Source organism: Plecotus auritus (genome assembly GCF_963455305.1).
Source record: "Plecotus auritus genome assembly, chromosome: 9".
NCBI lineage: Eukaryota > Metazoa > Chordata > Mammalia > Chiroptera > Vespertilionidae > Plecotus > Plecotus auritus.
The window spans coordinates 116,130,323-116,148,843 of NC_137783.1; the positions used below are offsets into that span (position 1 = coordinate 116,130,323).

The window sequence follows — 18,521 nt, forward strand, 5'->3', positions numbered from 1 at the left end:
CCTCTGCCTCTCCGGTGGGCTCCTCCTCCCAGCCTCCACCCGCCCCTGCTTCATTCCCACAGCTCTGGTCATTACCGCCCTCATTCTGGGCTGCCTGCCTGCTGTCCTGGGCCCCACAGAGTGAGCACCCGACGGAAGTCCCTCCACCCTGATCCCACTTAGCTCCCATCTGAAGCGGCTGAGACCGGGGCCCTGCAGGAGGCCTTGAGTGACCACGGTCTGGCCAGGCAAGGGGCAGGAATGCTGAGGTGAGGCAACACGGGCGTGGAGTCACCCCTGCTTTTCCTCCTCAGGAGAACGACCAGGAGGAAGTACTGGAAGGAAGGAAGGGAGATCGCTCGGTGAGCTGGCTGGGGAGAAGGGAGCATTGGCTGGGAAAGGCCATCCGCAGGACGCTGTGCAGGGAGGTGGTGGGCAGGACGTGGGCGTCGTGGTGCCATGAACACCATGTGTGCTCGGGTGTGTGTGGAATGGGGTCCAAGGGAGGGTGTGACCCCTAACCAGAGTCTGCACTCACTGTGGCTGTCGTGGCGGCCTTGGTTTGTTCCTGCTGGATCCTCCTATGACCCCTTTGCCCTGACTTCAGCCAGGTGATGCTCAGGCGAAGGCCCAGAGCCCTGGGCTCCAGTCCCGGGACTCTCAGCCAGCCCTCCCCTGGACCACAGAGGGAATTTCTTCCCACTGTCTGGATACCCAGACCTGCATCTCACTTGCCCCACCAGCACCCCAGGCCTGAATTCTACAGTCAGGAGATGGGTCTCACCTGGAACTCCTGGTGGGGACCTCATTTGTACTCTACTGATGGCAGGGTCCCTAGGATGTAGTTTTGGCCCAAAGAATGGGCAGAAACAGCTGCCCCATGAGGGAGGGGACTCAGCCCTGTGTACAGATGAGACAGGATGACGGGGTCCCCTCTCCACTGCAGCATGGCTGCTGAGGGTCCCCAGCACCTGTGGATTCTATCTGCCTTTCCAGGGACCAGGCCAGACAAATAGGGGGGCATCTTGGGCTCTGGTTTGCCCCCTCAGGGATGTTGGTCCTGGGTGTCTGGTGGGGTCTGTGATGAGGTGTCCTGAAAGGGAAGCTGTGTGCAGAGCCGTGGGTCTCAGGTATGGTCCCATGGCCACGGCCTCCTGTGTTCTCCTTTTCTACGCACAGCCTCATGGGAGGTGTGGTGTATCACTTGAGCAACTTCAGAGACTCTTGGGAAAGAGGCGGGGGAGGAGGAGGAGTGCAAGTGGGAGCCCCAGGTGGACGGCTCCTCCGCTGTCTGACTCCAACGAGGCTGGGAGACTGCAGCTGGTGCACCCACCGCCCACACACGGTCAAGGTTGCAAGCGTCTTTGAGATCTCACATACAACCCCTCGTCTGACAGGAAAACCGAGGCCTCAGGGCAGGGTCACACTGCAAGTTCATGGCAGAGTCAGGACTAGAATGCAGGCCCCCGGCCCCAGGCTCATCCTCTGCACTGGAGGCCAGAGAGCCAGCCTTGCTGTGTGGGGAGGAGGCGAACCTTCCTGGGGGTGAGTGAGAGGTTCTTTGATGGTGGCCTGGCTTCATAGAGGCCCTGGGCATACTGTGGACTGGGCCTCTGCTGACGGCTGGCTGGCAGGGACTCCCGGCCGTGCTGCGTGTCTGGGATGACTCCGTTCTGCCTCTCTTCCCAGCGCCCCCAACACCACTCTGCCTCTGCATGTGGAAAGGCTCTGCCAGTATCCCTTAAAAACGGCACAATTCAAGATGGTGCCAACGGTGTGATGTTCGCCTGTGGTGGCCAGTCCTGTGTGGGCACGCAGGGCTGTCAGTGGATGGACCAGGGAGGCGAGAGGCCAGGTAGCCTCAGGGTTAAGAGCGAAGCTGTAGGGACAGGTCTCCACAGGCTGGGAAGAGCCACAATTAACGGTGAAGTCAGATGGTTCAGCCACGCTGTGAAGGGACCCAGCATTCCTTCTCTCCTCTATGTCTTCATTGGCCCCACCAGCTCTTTGCATTGCAACCCAGTGAAGAACCAAACCAACATACCTGGACTTCACAGTTCCTCTCTCTCCTGCCCTTCTCAGCCCGACCCGTTGACGTCCAAGTCAGTGATTATCTCCACGTCCTCACATCCTGCTGAGTCCTCAGTACCCTGCAGCCCGGCTTCTGCCGCCGTGTCCCCTCCACGCTTCTTGTGCCCAGGTCTCCAGTGATTCTATCAAACCCAGCGGAAGCCTTTCGGTTCCTAGTTTACTTCTCAGCAGCTTTCACTGTAGCCCAGTGCCCCTGCCTCTGGGCGCTCTCTTCCCTTGCGCTCCATGACCCCACGCTCTCCTTTCCGCCTGCCGGCTGATCATTATGTCTGTTTCCTTCATGAGATTTTCTCCTCTTCACCCTGGACATGCCGATGTGTCTCAGGATCCTGCCTGGTCTCTTTTGCTCCCTTCCACTTGTCTCTGGTGGTCTCATTCGTTACCATGGCATCAGCGTCTGTCTCTAAGCTGATGGCTGGAGCTGCTCCCTGGACCTTTCTCCTTCATTTCATTGTTTCTTCTCAGTTCTGTTTTTTCGCCCCATGCTTAGGTATTGGAGCCCTGTGTTAGGTATGTAAACGTTTAAGTTTGCATGTCCTCTTAAAAACTTAACCCCTTCATCAATGTGAAATTCCTCCTTTATCACTGGCACTGTTTCTTGCTCTTGAAGTCTGGTGGTCCGATATTAATAGAATCGTTCCAGCCTTCTATTGATGAGTGTTTGTATGGCATAGCTCTTTCCATCCTTTTATTAATATCTCTGACTTTGTATTTAAAGGGGGTTTCTTGCAAATAAGTAATTGCATCATTTTTGTTCAGTCTAACAAGTTTGGCTTTTTAATTGGAGTGTTCAGACCACTCACATTAAATATCAGGATGGTTGAGTTTGAATCTACCATCTTGTTATTAGTATGCCATTTGTCCCGCTAGTTCTTTGTCTCTCTTTTCTTCTTTACTTGCTTTTTTTGAGATTGGATAATTTTTTTATGATGCTCTTTTATCTCCATTGTTAGCTTATTAGTTGAAACTTCTTTTTTTATTTGTTTTTCTTAGTGATTGCTCTAGGATTTATAATATACATCTTCAGTTTGCCACAGTCCATCTTAAAATACTATTAAACCACTCTATGCATATCATAAGAACCATGCAATGGTAGCTTCCATTCCCCCTTCTTGTCTTTTGAGCTGTTATCTTCATGCATTTTGCTTCTACCTATGATATAACCCAAGAATACATTGTTATTATGTTTGCTTTAAACAGTCATTTACTTTTGTTTTTAAAAACACTTTTATTGGGATGTAATTCATATACCATATAATTAACCTATTTATAGTGTGTAATTTAATGAGCTTTAAGTTGTGCAACCATCACTACAATCAACTACAATCAGTTTCAGAACATTTTTGTTTATCCCCCCCCCCCCCCGCAAAACAACAACAACACCCTTTTCTCTACCTACCCCCAGCCCTACACAACTAATTTACTTTCTGTCTTTATAGACATGTCTATTATGGACATTTCATATAAGTAGAATCCTATACTGTATAGTCTTTTGCGACTAGCTTCTTGCCTTAGCATAATGTTTCCAGGGTTTAACTGTGTTGTAGCCTATACCATTTCTTTTCATTGCCAGATTCTATTGTACTGTTTGGCTATAAAAATTTTATTTATTCATCAGTTGATGGATATTTGGGTTGTTTCCACTTTTCAGCTATTATAAATGATGCTGCTGTGCACATTGGTGGACATGTTTCATCTTTCTTGGGCATGGAGGAGTAGAACTTCTGGGAAACTCTATGCTCACCCTTTTGAGGAACTGCCACACTGTCCCCCAGAGTGGCTGCACCAGTGCACACTCAGTTCCTAGCGATATTTGAGGATTCCAACTTCTCCACTTCCTTGCCAATACCTGTTTCATCTGTGATTTAGATTGTAGCCATTCAGTGAGTGTGAGCTGGTCTCTCATTGTGGTTTTGGCTTATATTCCCCTGATATAATGACTAATGATGTGCCTCTTGGCCATTTGTATATATCTTCTTTGGGAAAAAGTCTATTCAGATCCTTTGTGCATTTAAAAAAATGGGTTGTCTTTTTATTATAGATTTGTAAACATTCTTTATATATTTTAAATACAAGTCCTTTATTAGGTAATGAATCGCAAATGCTTTATCCCATTCTTTGGGTTGTCTTTTCATTTTCTTGATGGTGAAACACGAAAGTTTTAATGAAGTTTAATGTATCTGTTTTTTCTGTTGTTGCTTTGTGCTTTTATACTAAGAAATCCTTGCTTAATCTAAGGTCACAAAGATTTATGCCTATATTTTCTTCTAAGAGTTTTATCGTTTTAGCTCTTACATTTAAGTCTGATTAATTCTGAGTTAATTTTTGTATGGATCTGTACTGTGAGGTAGTAGGTCCCAGGTCATTTTCATTTTGGATATTCTGTTGTCCCAGCACCATTTGATGAGGAAACTGTTTTTTCTCTATCAAATAGTCTTGGCATCCTTGCCAAAATTCAGATGACTGTAAATGTAAGTCTATTTCTGGATTCTCAATTCTACACTGATTTGTGTCTGTCCTTATACCAACACCACACTGCCTTGATTACTGATTACTGTAGCTTTGTTGAAAGTTTTGAAGTCAGGAAATGTGAGCACTCCAAATTTCTGCTTTTCAAGATTGTTTTGGCTATGCTGGCTCCCTTGAATTTCCATATGAATTTTATGATCAGCTTGTCAATTTCTGCAAAGAAACCAGCTGGTGTTCTGATATGGATTGCATTGAATTTGTATATCAATTTGGGAAGTATTGTCCCTTTAACAGAATTTAATCTTCTGATTCATTAAACACAGGATATTTATTAGTTTATTTAGGTTTTCTTTAATATCTTCCAAAGAAGTTTGTAGTTTTCAATGAACTATCTTACACTTATTTTTAAAACATTTATTCCTGCCCTGGCCATTGTGGGCTTTGAATTAAATGTTTTACATACAGTGTCTTATTTCAGATTTGTAATTCTGTGAAGTAGGTGTTAGCATCCCTGTGAATTGCTGTGATGTAGTTGAGCCTCAGGGGGGGTAAGCCCAAGGTCGAAGAGCTTTTACAGAGCAGGATCTGATCCCATCTTCTGTTTGATTCCACATCTGTGCTCTTTCTTCGTCTTCTTTTTTAAATATATTTTTATTGATTTCAGAAAAGGGAAAAGAAGAGAGAGAGAGAAACATCAATGATGAGAGAGAATTACTGATTGGCTGCCTCCTGCAATGCAACCCGGGCATGTGCCCTGGCCTGGAATTGAACCTGTGACCTCCTGGTTCATAGGTCTAGGCTCAACCCCTGAGCCATGCTGGCTGGGTCATCTGTGCTCTTTCTTAAAGGCTTTGCCACTCCCTCTCCTGTTGTCCAGCTGAAGCAGGGCTACCTTGGGCTTTCTAAGCTCTTGTTTTCCCAGGAAGCTCCGAAATCCTACGGCATGGTCCTCGCTTCACAACCTCATCTGATGGGGACTCCCCGTGCCCCAGGCAGGTTTCCCCAGGCCCTGTCCACTGGGGGAAGTGGACGCTTGGCCAGTTCAGACACTGTGGCTCGTAGTCCCAGTGCTTTAAACTTGAGGAGTACCATGTTGGACCCCATTCTAGATCAAGAAAAGCAGAATCTCAGGGAGTATGGCCCAAGAATCTGAAATGTTAAGTAGCTCCCCAGTGACCCTAATGTCCAGACAGATTTGGGAGTCACTGGCCCAGGTGCAGGAGAGCGGAAATGGATCCTCAGGAAAAGAAGTGGTGGCTTCCTGCCCAGGCCAGTTTCACTGCACCTGTTAGAAGCACGGCGGCCTCCTGTGTGTGAACATATATTGTAAAATAAAATCACAAAAATTTAGGGCCTCATGTTTACTGTAGTAAATTTGGAATACATGAAATAATACAGGAAAAATACGATTACCTATAATTCTAACACCCAGAGGTTACTCCTATTAACATTTCTATTTATTTTTCATTTTTGAAGTATGTATAGTGTACATAAATATGCACAAACTTTTTATTTTGCACAATTTTTTTTTAAGTGGAAGAAGCAGTGAAACTGAGAGTGGGCTGCTCCACAGACAGAGCAGCCAAAAATGCACACATTTCAAGTGCACAGAAATAATTAGTTTTCACAGCTGAACACAGTCATGGTAACAAAACCCAGAGTAAGAGGCAGGTATTGCCTCTGAACCCCTCTGAACCCCTTCTCCCTCCTAAAGAAGTTCTCCTGACTCCTAACGTCATAGATGAAGTTTGCCTTTGTTTGGCTTTTATATAAATGGGGTAATTCATCATCTACTCTTCAAGTTTGGCTTATTTTACTCAATGTTGTATTTGTGAGGTTCATCTGTGTTAGGCGTGTAGTCCTGTAGCTCATTGTTACTGTGTGGTGTTTAATTGTGTGACTGCAGCACAATTAAACCTATTCCACCGTTGATGGGCATTTGGGGAGTTGAAAGCACTTGGCAGTTAGGACCAGGGCTGCTGTGCACATGATTGTACATGTGTATACATTTCTGTGGGGTATGTGCCTAGGAGTGCAGTTGCTGAGTTTTATGTTCAGCCCCTGTAGATGCGACCAAAGTTTTCCAAAAGGGTTCTTCCCATGCACGTTAACGGAAATATGAGTCCTGGTTGCTCCATATCCTCCCAAAACTTGGTCTTTTCTCTCTTTTCACTTCAGCCCCTCTGGGGAGCGTGTAGTGGATGGTTTTGTGGTTTTACTTTGCATTTCCCTGGTGAGTAATGAAGTTGAACATCTTTTCCTTCATGCATTTCTCTTTAATCTTTTCTTAAGAGCCCACTGTTGGTAACTTAATTTATTAAAAGAAAAAGAAAAGAAAGAAAAAAAAAAGAAAAGAAAAGAAGTAAGGCCAAACCACAAAGCAAAAAAACATGGGATAAAGAGAAAACAAAATTCCGGTAAACACTATGTTACTTTTCCCTTCAGTGAAGTCTGTCATCTTAAAAATAAGACCTTAAAGAAAATAATATGTTCTGTTGTTCTGTCCTTTAACTCTTTCTTGCTATGCTTGTCTCAACCATTCAATTTTCAGTTGCTCCACCAACAGCACTTGTGTCCGTTTGGGGATGTATTTTTACAAACTTGCACAAATATCCTTAACAAAAAAAGCTGTTTTGACAAAGGAGAAGCTTGGACTCAGGGTGAGGCAGGATGCCTCGGGGAGCTAATGCCCAGAGCTGGTTCCCGTTGCTCTTCCGGGAGCAGCAGGGAGCTGTGCAGAGTGGAGCAGATGGAGTAGTGAGCATGGCTGAGTAAATTCTAAGTTAGGTTGTATTGTGCTGTGTTGTTGCTGCAGAAAACTGTTGATTGAAAAAAATGGGTTTAAACTCTGTCTAGGTGCTATTTTGGGGTGGGGGGTGGAATCTCAGGCGTTATCTGGAGAAAAGTATGCAGTCTGAGTTTGTTCACAAGTGGTGACTGTATGTTGTTGGTGTGTGCATATATCCTTTTCACAAAGTCACGTAGCATGTTTTTTCACCGAAAGTGTTCATGTAACATAGTTTTCCACATCCTTAAATGTTATTACACAGATATTGTTTCTTAATGGCTGTGTAATAGTTCTTTTATGGACTTACTGAAACTCATTTAAACATTCGGTTTTATTTCAATAATTTCTAAGTTCTCAGCGATGGACATCTTTGTACATAAATCTCCATGCTCACCTGATTACTTCCTTAGAATAGCTTCAGAGACATGGAATAAATGGCTCAAAAAGAATGACTATCATAAAGGTATCCATTAAAGGTCTTTGATCCATTCATATGACCATATTTCCTCCCAGCAAGACGGTCAGTCAGGTCTCTCCCCAGCGTTTAGGAAACGCCTCCTCAGTGCATGTTTGCCAACTTCACATTCACTTCAGTTGCAGCGTCTCTTGCCATTGAGATAAGACCGCTGTTTTCGGCCTGATAAAATCCGTATGGCTTCTGGATTTACAGGTACACTTAGCAAAGCTCCCCTACTCCCTACACTTGATTAGAAAAACAGTCTCTAACACTTTCTACTTGCAGTTTTCTTGTTTCCCTTTTCCTAACACGTCCTTCATCCATTTGTTACCTGCACCTGTGTATGTGATCTGAGGCAGGCATGTAACATTTACCCCTAAGTGGTAGCAAGTTGGTCTCCAAACCACGGAGCAGAGAGCACAACCTTTCTTCACTGTTTTGCTCTCTGTGTCGTAAACCTGTTCCCTCTGCACTCAGGGGTCTGTCTCCATGTTGCATTGGTCGGGTTGGTCATTCCGGGCCAGTGCCACTGTTTATTGGTTAGTTCAAATGCACAGTCAGGTTGATAGCTGATGTGGCAAGTGCCTCCTTTTTTGTTTCTGTTATAAAATTTTCTTGGCTATCTTGGAAAGTGGGCTGATTTTTCCAGATGAATTTTAGAATAAGTTTGTTCAGTTGGAAAAAAACAATCTGACTGTACTTGTGATTAGAATAGTATCAAATCTCTAAATTAATTTGACAAAATTACAATACCATACAGAAAGAAAGGGTATTTGTATAGCTAATATTTCTAGTTTGCTTTGGTAGAGTTTTAATGTGTTTTTATGTATGTCTGAGACATTTCCTAGATACTGTATGTTATTTTTTCTGTTGCTTTGGTGAATAAGATTCTTGTTGTTATAGTTTAACTAGATGTTTCTGATATGTAGGAAAATTACTTAGAGTCGGTGAGTCAGTGTGTCAGAACTGAAAAGGTCAGGATGTCGTGTCACCCTCACTGAGCCCTGGGGACACTGCGGCCAGAGGGTTGGGGGCTTGCCCCAGGCCACAAGGTGAGCCATGGCCACGCTGAGTCTGGAGCTCAGGCCTAAATGCCCAGCCTGTATCCACTGGAAACCCCCCAAGCTAGACAGAGAGAAGGGCTTGTTGTAGCTCATCATCCAGGAAGCCAGCTTCTGTTGCCATGGAAGCCTGAAGGCAGCGTCGTCTGGGAGGACCAGGGTACAGAGTCCAGAGAGAACTGGCTGCACTAGAGTGGGGCCAGTCTAGGATGGCCTGTCTCTGCGCGTGCCTATGTGTGTGTGTGTGTGTATGAGAGAGAGAGAGAGAGAGAGAGAGAGAGAGAGAGAGAGAGAGAGAGAGAGGGGCAGGCGTGGGAGAGAGAGAGAGAGAGAGAGAGAGAGAGGCAGGCAGGCGTGGGAGAGAGGGAGAGAGAGAGAGAGAGAGAGAGAGAGGGAGGGAGAGGCAGGCGTGGGAGAGAGAGAGAGAGAGAGAGAGAGAGAGGGAGAGGCAGGCGTGGGAGAGAGGGAGAGAGGATGCTTTCTAAATGAGGAGCTGCTCACCTCTAAGGAGGCCTGGTCCATTCCTCTGGATTACTGTGGGTTGTGTTAAGAAGGGATGTTGTGCCACTGAGATGACTTTCCTGTGTCCATCAGGGCCGTTCCAAAGCTGCTCTCAGACTTGGACAGAAGTGCTCTGGGCAGAAGTGCTGGCATCTGCCCACCACGGGCCCTGGAGCCCAAGGGCATCTGCTGGACACCGACTCCTCCTCCCTCAGAGGATGGGGTGGCCACACAGACATTGGGGAGTGATGGGAGCAGAGACAGATGCCCCACTCCAGGACTCACCTCTGTTGCTGATGGGCCGGAAGGCAGGGACCGTGCAGGAGTGTAGGATGGTGGTCTGGGAGACAGGACAGGGCTGACCTTCAGGGGGAGCTGAGGGTTGGGACAGCCAGGGACAGGGTGGGCCTCTGCCACAGCCTCAGTCTGGCAAGACACAGGCAAAGGACACTCCTTGAAGTCCCGCGAGCAGCTGTGGGGTTTGCAGCTGAGAGCCCTCTCCCCCGGGATCCTGTGCCCTCTGATCCTCCCTGGGAGCCAGGAGAGACTGACGGCATTCACTGCAGCCCGAACAAGGCCCGCAGGCCCATGGAGCATCCCAAATCAGGCGGGCATCTGAGTTTGGAGGTGGGTGCTGGGGAGAGCAGGGAGGAGGTGGGCTGCTGGAGCCACCTGCACCTAAGGCTGATCTGAGGGAAACTTCAAAGGTGTTTAGCCACAGCCCTGACCCATCCCTTCCCAGGCCTTGGTTGTCCTCTCTGTGCCTCAGGCCAGGCCCTGAGCTCCAAGGAAGTGAGCTGTCACCCAGGGGAGCTCACTGCAGCTTTCCTGCCTCATGCTGCCAGGACCCCCTCATGCTCCTGATCTAGGGCGTGGGCTTAGGGGGCTGGGGAGTGTCCTTTGTCTTGGAACATGGCAGCATGTGAGCTCTGTGTATGTTGGAGCACCCGTGGTATGCGAGTGTGGAGAGAAACAGAGGTAGATGACAGGCGTGGTGAGTATGTGTATGTGCGGGAAGGGGAGGAGGTGCGTGTGGTGTGTCTAGAGTGGAGTGTGTGGTATATTGGATGGGTATATGTGGTGGTAGAATAAGGTGTCTGTTGACGTGTGAAATGCTTTGAGTGGGGGTAATAGGTACTTGGTGGGGAGAATGTGTGTATGAAATATGTGAAGGAGTTTTGGGTAGGTATACATGTGTGAACATTATGGTATGGTGGTTAGGTATGTGGATAATGGCTGTGTATGAGATATAGTTGGAGGCTAAATATGTATGTGTATGCATGTGAGCTTGTCTGTGCATGGTCTAGAAGGGGCTGACCTGTGATTGTATGTGGTTTGGGAGGTGGAGGGCTATGTGCAGGTCAAAATATGTGCATGGTGTGTATGAGGTAGTGTGTGTGAGTATGTTGGTGGAATGATGGACGTGAACCAGCGCATGAATGTAGAGTGTGGGGGGAGAAGGGATAAGTGGGCATAGAACCCTCCCAACACTTAGGAGTCGGTGGTCATGACTTTTCCCCTCCACGTTGAGGAACCTGAGGCTCATGGGGGAGACAGCACCACCTCATTTCCGGCAGCTCACAGCCTAGATGCTGGAGGGTGGGGGAGGGGACTGGCCCTCTGGTGCCCGGCAGGTCATGGGGGTCAGGCTCAGTTCCTTAGGGTTCCTGCCCGGGAGCTGGCTCTCATAGGCTCCTGAGAATCAACTGCACAATGAAGGAACATTGCTGTAAGCCAGTTGTTAGACAGCCGTTAGTAAGAATTAAAGTGCTATGCTGTTGCTTGTCTAGACTTAAAAAGTGATGGGAAAATGTTACTAACGCAGATTAAATCTTAAAGTTTGTCATGTCTATAGCTGCTTCATGTGAATAGAACAAAGTATTAAAGACACATCCTTCCACTATTCAAACACTACTAGCCAGCTCAGCAAAGAAGCCACTCAAGCCACGGATGGGCAAGGGAAGTTCTGACCTGTCTTGGTTGTTTCATCATCTTACCTATTAAATGAAAATATCCAAGTATAGCATTCAGATTGGAGCTATACTTGTTTGTCATGGTAACCCTAGGTTGGCTCCAGATAAAGAGTAAGAGAAAAATCGATGAGTGCATTGATTTCTGGAACAATCATTTGGCTCTGTGGAATTTTTAACTGTAAATTGTGTACTCTACATCCTTTATATCAGCAAAATTTACAATAAACCTATGTATATATACATGCAGACAGTTTTTGGAGAGCCGGGTGTTAAACATCACTATTTAAAGCTCCCGGGCGGCCCCATGTTACCCTCACCCCAGCATGTCTCCTTCATTGTCCATGGGCTGAGGTTGGGGGCGGGAGCAGAGGCCCTGGGAGCAGCCTCCCAGATTTCCAGATAAGCGAGTCCTCCTGGTCCTGGTCCTGGTCCTGGTCCTGGGCATGGGCATGGGCATGGGCATTGGGACTCACTCACCCGCTGCCCCCATTCATTCAGCACTCGCTACCCCAGGGGCTGAGGATTCATAGGGAAGGGGAAGGCATGGTCCCTGCCTGCATGGTGCTCCCAGCCAAGAGGAGGCCACACCCAGTCACAGCCAGCCACTCCCTGGAATGTACAGGTGTTTCCTCCAGAAGAGTGCTGCTCAGCATTTAGTGCGCAGCACCCCCGGGTCTCTGTGGAAAATGCACAGGCTCTTTCAGTAGGTCTGGGCAGGGCAGTGACGGGGAGTCTGCAGTATGTCAGGGGGAGGTGAAGCAGGTGACCCTCAGGACACATGTGGGGAAACATTGACCTGGGGAGAGAAGAGGGTGTGTTCAGGGGCAGAGAGATGAGGAAGATGAAGTTCTGTTGTGAGATCTGCAAGGAGACTTTCAGGGAGGCTGGAGCAAGCAGAGGCGGGCCAGCCTGCAGGGAGGGCAGCTCATGCAGCCTCGCAAGCCTCGCGAGGGGTTTGAATCCTGTCCTGTGGAAGGAGGAGCCGTGGAAGGATCCTTGTTAGCAGACAAGTGATCTGTTCAGATTGGTGTTGAAGAGTGTGATGCTTGTGGAACGGAGAGACTGGGAGGAGGCTGGAGAGACAGGAGACCTGAACCCGGAGAGAGGGATTGAGGCCAGAGGAGGGGGCTGATCGAGGGCTTCACAGGGCTAAATGGAGGAGGGAGGAGTTAGGGTGGCATCTGGGTTTCTTTTTTTGTTTGTTTTTGTTTGGTTTGGTTTTGGCATCTGGATTTCTGGGGCAATCGAGTGGATGGTGAGGCCATTTGTGTTGCCAGGAAACAGGAGGAAGAGCATGTCTGGAATGAGATAAGTTCGAGTTTGGACCTGGTGAGTTAGGGGTGCTTCTGGAGGGGCCCAGAGGCCTTTGGGGCTCAGGAGAACCCTCAGGAAGTGGATCTGAGAGCCCATGAGGACAGGTGGGGGAGCATGGGAGTAGAGCGGTCACCTGGGAGAACACAGCATGAGAAGAGTGTCAGAACAGGTGTCTGGATCCAGCCATGAAGGGCCAAGAACTCTGGTGTCTGTCTTGGCTTCATTTCTGGAAAGGGTGGCCCAGCCGTGAGGTCCCTCATTGCAGGAGAGCCAGGGAGTGGGCGGGAGAAGGTTGGAGGAGTTCAGAACCATGGGCAGGGTGGCCGGCTGCCTTCTGCCAGGAGCTGGAGGCCATAGTGATTAGGAGTCATGGGGCCTTAGTTCTAGCTCCAGTCCTGGCTCTGCTACCAACTTGCTGTGTGACCTTTGGCAAATTACTGCCCACTCTGGGCCTCAGCTTCATCATCTGCAAATGGGAAGGTTGTACCAGACCAGTGACTTTCAATGACAAGTGGAGCCCCCGGGTCACCCAGAAATATCCCTAGGGAAGCTTGGGGAGAAGGGAAGAGGCTGAGGGGGTGGCTCTCCAGCCCTGCCTTACCTCAGCTTCATCCACAGCTGCTCCCTTTTCCTGTGTTGGGGTCCGCGGATCCCAAGCCTGTGAAGCCTTGTCAACACAGACCCTGATGGGGCCTGACGAGTAATAAAACATGATGAGAAAACCGAATGTCCCCATGCAGATACAGTGTGAGCCTCGCCGCCCATTTCCCATGTAGTCCAGCTGTGGTTATACCCCCGGTCACATGGGACTCGGCTCTGCCTAGCTGTGGGCGATTTTAGCAGTTGGTGCAGCTCAGCTTGCTCCCTCCTCCTAGTGGTGGTGGGAGGGGGACACGGGGGGTCACCAGCCTCAGCCATCAGTGCACCCTGAGTGGGTCCATGTGTCACTGACCCTTCCCTGTGGCTCCCAGGACACACAGTGTGAGGGCGAAGCCGCAGGCGGCCTCCCTGCTCCTTGATTGTTCTCTGCCATTGTTTCTACAAAGACAGAGCAAGGATTCTCCCAACAGGACATAAACATCAGGTTCTTCCCAAAGCCTGGTCTCCATGACAGTGCTCACCGTGTGCTAGAGGCCTCGACCAGTGCCCTGGCTGCCCCCACCTCCTCCCTCACCCAGGTTCCCCAAACCCCCAGGACAGTGGGGCATTATCAGTCAACTGTAGGCGACGCTGGGCCCAGACCAGCGAGTCGGAGGGCAGTGAGGGGACGCCCCACAAGGGGACAGAACGCCCTTCCAGGGCCCGGACACGAAACATGAGGACCCTTCAAGTCTAGTGGCCTCTCAGTGTGTGGCTCCCCTCCCTCAAGGCAGGGCCTCTGAGAGGCGCACACCCTCACTCTGGGACCCTGCTCAGAGAGGCCAAAGGCCATGCTGGTTTGCCCCGTGCCCCTTCCATTCAAGCTTGTGTCCCAGATGCACTACCCTCCCAGGGGTTGTCCTGCCCCTGCCGCACCCCCTAGGGGATCCAGGCTCCCAGATCAGGTCCCCCTGGGCCCCAGGACTCCAGGCGCAAAGACAGGGCCTTTGGGAGCCCCAGGGCCCCCCAGGTCTCTGCTGCCAGGGGCACAGTTTGGAGGAAGCTCTCAGAAGTGGCCTGTGTAGTAGATAGGGCTCAGAACAGCACTCCAGGACCCCTGGGAGGGCCCCTCCTCCCCATGCCCCCCCTGCTCTCTCCGTTCCTAGGACCATGGAGGCCACTTCACCCAGTGCTTCCTCAGCAGGGTGGTTGGATGGGGACGGGGTGACGACTCTCGGTGTTTCCTGACAACAGGCTGGGGGACTCGAGCACCAATGTGAAGCTGAAGAGTGTCGTGGAGACAGGGGGCTGTGAGACCAAGTCTGCCCCGGCCACGCCCATGGCTGGGCTGTGGCCCTGGGCCTGGGGAGGGTCGCTGTTTGAGAGGAGGACGCAGCTCTATAAAATGACTCCGTAAGTATGCCCTCGGCAGGCGGGGCCGCAGGCCCCTCTGCTCCACCTGGGACCCAGGCACAGACCAGGTGCACCTGCAGCAGGTGACCTGCAGCTCTCAGTGGGGGACCCAGAGAGCTGGGAGGATAGCGATGTCAGGGAGACAGGAGTGCTTGGGCCCAGGCAGAGGCTGGCTCTGGGCTTCTGGGGAACCAGGGAGCCCCAGTAATCTCAGGGGCCATTAGAGGGTCTGCCCTCATGCTCTAGGCCCCTGGGCTGGGGCCTTCCCTTGAGGGTCACGTGTGTATATACACACGTTAAGGGTTGTGGTCTCTTCCATGACCGCTGACTGCAAGCTGGTGTTTGGCCCCAAATAAGAGCCCTCTGAATTCAGAAACCAGGAAGGGAGGCCGTGATTTCTTTGTGAGGCATCAAAGCCTCTAGAACAGTAATTTGCCTCAGGGGAACCTCTGGGAGAGTCCTAAAATGCCCATTCCTGGGCCCTGCCCCTATAGAGTCTGGGACGGAGCCCAGGAGTCTCTATGTTTTCAAACCTCCAGGTGGTTTGGATGGAAAGCTGTAGCTGAATGAGGAAACCATCTCTAGGGGACACCGGCCCCGGGCCAGTCTTACTGTGGGCGTGTGGGAGCCCAGGCTTCTGCTCGCATTGGACACTCATACTTCGGTTCCTGAAGATGTCTGGTCATCCAGAATTTTACTGGAGGGAATACCCAGCAGAATTCCTGAGCCCATAAGAGAGTGCATGGTGCACAGGCCAGCCCTGGAGGGAGAAAGACACCGGAAGGCGGGGACAGAGCCTGAGGAGGAGGGGCTCCTGCATCCCAGGGTCTGTCTGGGGCCTCACACCAGGCCCGTGGCTCTCCGAGCCCTGGGCACCTGGGTCTATACCAGCCTGGACACCACCCCCTTTCAGTCCTGCGAGCCTGGCTCCTTTTGCTCAGAGAATAGAGGTTAGAGAGAGAACTTCTTGGAAGGTGAGCATGCCCAAGGGTAGTTATGAAATTTCATCAACACCGTTCCTTTTTAACATTGCCAATGCCTTTAAAAAAAAAGAAAAACCACTTAATTTAAAATGACCTCGAAAGCCCTCCTAATTATCAGGAAGATTACTGACTTCACTGAATCAACATAAAATAACCGACTGAACGTTGCCATGGTGAAGCTGGAGTCTGAGCTGGTCTGAGCTGGTTTATGTCCCGTCTGGCCTCCCAGGGATGCACATTCCTCGGGACCCTGCACACGTCCACGCCTCCTGGCGCAAAGCATCGAGGTGCTCACACGACCCAGTTTGCTCGGTTCATCCCCAAGGGCTGAGCCTTTGGGCTCTTTCCAATTTCTTGCTATTATAAATATCACTGCTATGAATATCTCTGTACAAATTACTTGCTTAATATTTTACTAGGAAGCCATCCCCACGTGGAATTACTAGGTCAAAGGGCACGAACAGCGTTATGCTTTTTGTCACATATTACGAGACAGGCCTCCAGAAATAATGAACCCGTTTACCACGACACCGATCATGCCTGGCTGTCCCCTCCGATGTGAAGGCTCGTTTTGCTTTGAGTTTTCCCGTTTGGCCACGTTGGTCAGGAGCCGCGCTGGGGGTGGTCTTCACTGTGCGTTACTGTCGTGACTGGTGGAGCGGGGTGTTCTCTGAGGACCCTGCAGGGAATGTGAGGGCAGCGTGCACCCAGCGCCACAGTTCCAAGTGCTCTGAGGCCGAACGGCCAGTGTGTTTGACAGCAGCAGCACGGGTCCTGGGTGGAGACTGAGATGAAGGGAGAGGGACGGGCTCTGCTGGGGGGCTGCACGGCCACCTGCCCGGCCGTGGGCCTCTTGGTGCACAGATCACCATGCTGTGCTGTGGCCGTGGCATGGGGCTTGGTAGGATACTTGCCTGTTATCTTGATCTGGATGATGGGGGGTGGTGGGGGCGGCCGGGGTGGAAAGCTGCGCCAAGAGTCTGTCCACTGGGTGTCCAACCAGGGCTTTGGCGGTGGCTGGGTGAAGGCCAGGAAGTCTGGGCCCGCGTATCTTGGCTGAGGTTCAAGCATGGGAGTTTGGGACAAAGAGTGTGTTGGGGGTACATTGACCCATGTCAGGCCCCAAGATTGCGGCCTGCACGTCATGTTAGGAGGGCTCAATGGTGATATCAGGGACGCAAGACAGAGGCAGTGAGGTTCGGGGGCATGAAACCCGGTGATGGAATCTTGGGGTCTCAGAATAGGCAGACCAGATGAAGGTGGTGGATAAGTCCGGACAGACATGGCTGGTGGGCACTGGGAACGAGTATAGGGTATGAGGTCAGCAGCCAGAGTCAATATCAAAGGACTCAGAGAACTTAGGACAATGAGACAGATGTTCAAGGTGTCCTGGGTAGGATGGAGCAACAGGATGGACATTGGTATAACCAGGGGGTATTGGAGTCCCCATAGCAAGGGCCTGTCCAGTTGAAGCAGGAACTGGGGAGGGAGGACCCAGGATCAGAATATGGTAGAGACGGCAGGGCCCATCTCTCGGAGGGGAATCGGCAAAGCTGGCCAGGGCCTCAGCATTGCAGCCTGGCACTGGATTCGGGCAGGACTCCTGTCCCCTCAGCCTCTCGTGGCAGCAGAGAGCTGTTCTGGCCCAGCAAGGTCCTCTGGGCTTTGGGCAGGAAGCAAATCCCCGTTCCCTTTCGTCCCTGGCCTGCTGCTCGCGGGGCCCGGCCTTGAGCAGGGCCGTGGCAGGTGGTCACGGACAGAGGAGACCTGGCAGGTGCCCCAGAACTTCTCAAATGGCAACTGCACGGAGAAGTGGTTTGGTGCAGCAGAAGTGTGGACTTCAGGTTCAGGTAACTTGATATGTTACCATGCAACCTCAGTTTAACAACTCTGAGCCTCAGCTTTCTCTTCTATAAAATGGGATATTCACTATAGGGTGGTTGAGAAGATTAAATGGAAAAGAATACCTGAACGTGCTCAGCATAGATAGTTGTTGTGCAGCAAATGCCTCCTCCCGTATCTATTAGTAGAGCATGTCGGTGTGTCTAGGACCAAGTGGGCTTTCGCCCTAGACCAGGGGTGGGCAAACTTTTTGACTCGAGGGCCACAATGGGTTCTTAAACTGGACCAGAGGGCCGGAACAAAAGCATGGATGGAGTGTTTGTGTGAACTAATATAAATTCAAAGTAAAGGAGCGGAGGGGAGAGCAAGAGGACCCTCCGCTCTGTCGGCTCCGCGGGCTGGATAGAACAGCCGAATGGGCCGGATCCAGCTCGCGGGCCGTAGTTTGCCCACAGCTGCCCTAGACCTTGAGCGGGAAGTAGGGAACGCGGTGGAGGTGGAGAGGGGGCCGTGTGCTCTTCGGTAAATCCAGGAGCAGAGCTGGACCTCAGCTTCTGGTTAATCTGACCTGGGGGTCGTGGTGAACTTAGCCAGGTGCACGTACAACACGGGAGGCAGCAAGTGGATGGCTAATTCTAGCAAATTTCTGAGCCTCGGTTTCCTTAACTGAAAAATGGATATATTACCACCTCACTTCCAGAGTGCGTGAGGACTAGCGATAAGTCGTGGAGAGCACTACCACTGCTCATGCACATAGTAGGAGGTCCATGCATGTGTGATTGTGGTCTGTGTGGCTGCTGACACCCCTGTAAACCTTGGAATCGTCTCACTGTGAGGAATTTCTCTCTGTGACCCAGATGTGATGGACATGGAACAGAGCTCTGACGGCTTCCGTCTGTGGCTAATCGTGTCATCCTAGAGCTGGCTGCGGAGGGGGTGCCCAGCAGGAGGCTGCCCGAGGCCCCTGGGACCTGTGGGGCTCCGGGGCACTGCCAGCAGCAGAATGGGCACATAGCAGTTCTCTCTCACACACAGGGTGTTCCTTGAGCGGCAAGTGCCAGCAGGTGGGCT

At 50.6% G+C, this 18,521-nt stretch overlaps 1 protein-coding gene across 1 annotated transcript in view; it reads left to right on the forward strand.

Moving 5' to 3' along the window:
- The window catches only part of TUB (TUB bipartite transcription factor), a gene marked incomplete at its 5' end in the record, with an annotated part of 56,034 nt that overhangs the window by 417 nt on the left and 37,096 nt on the right, over positions 1-18,521 (forward strand). Inside the window, 1 exon segment of the mRNA XM_080642200.1 lies at positions 294-341. Within this exon segment, the coding sequence (XP_080498326.1) occupies positions 294-341 (48 nt within the window).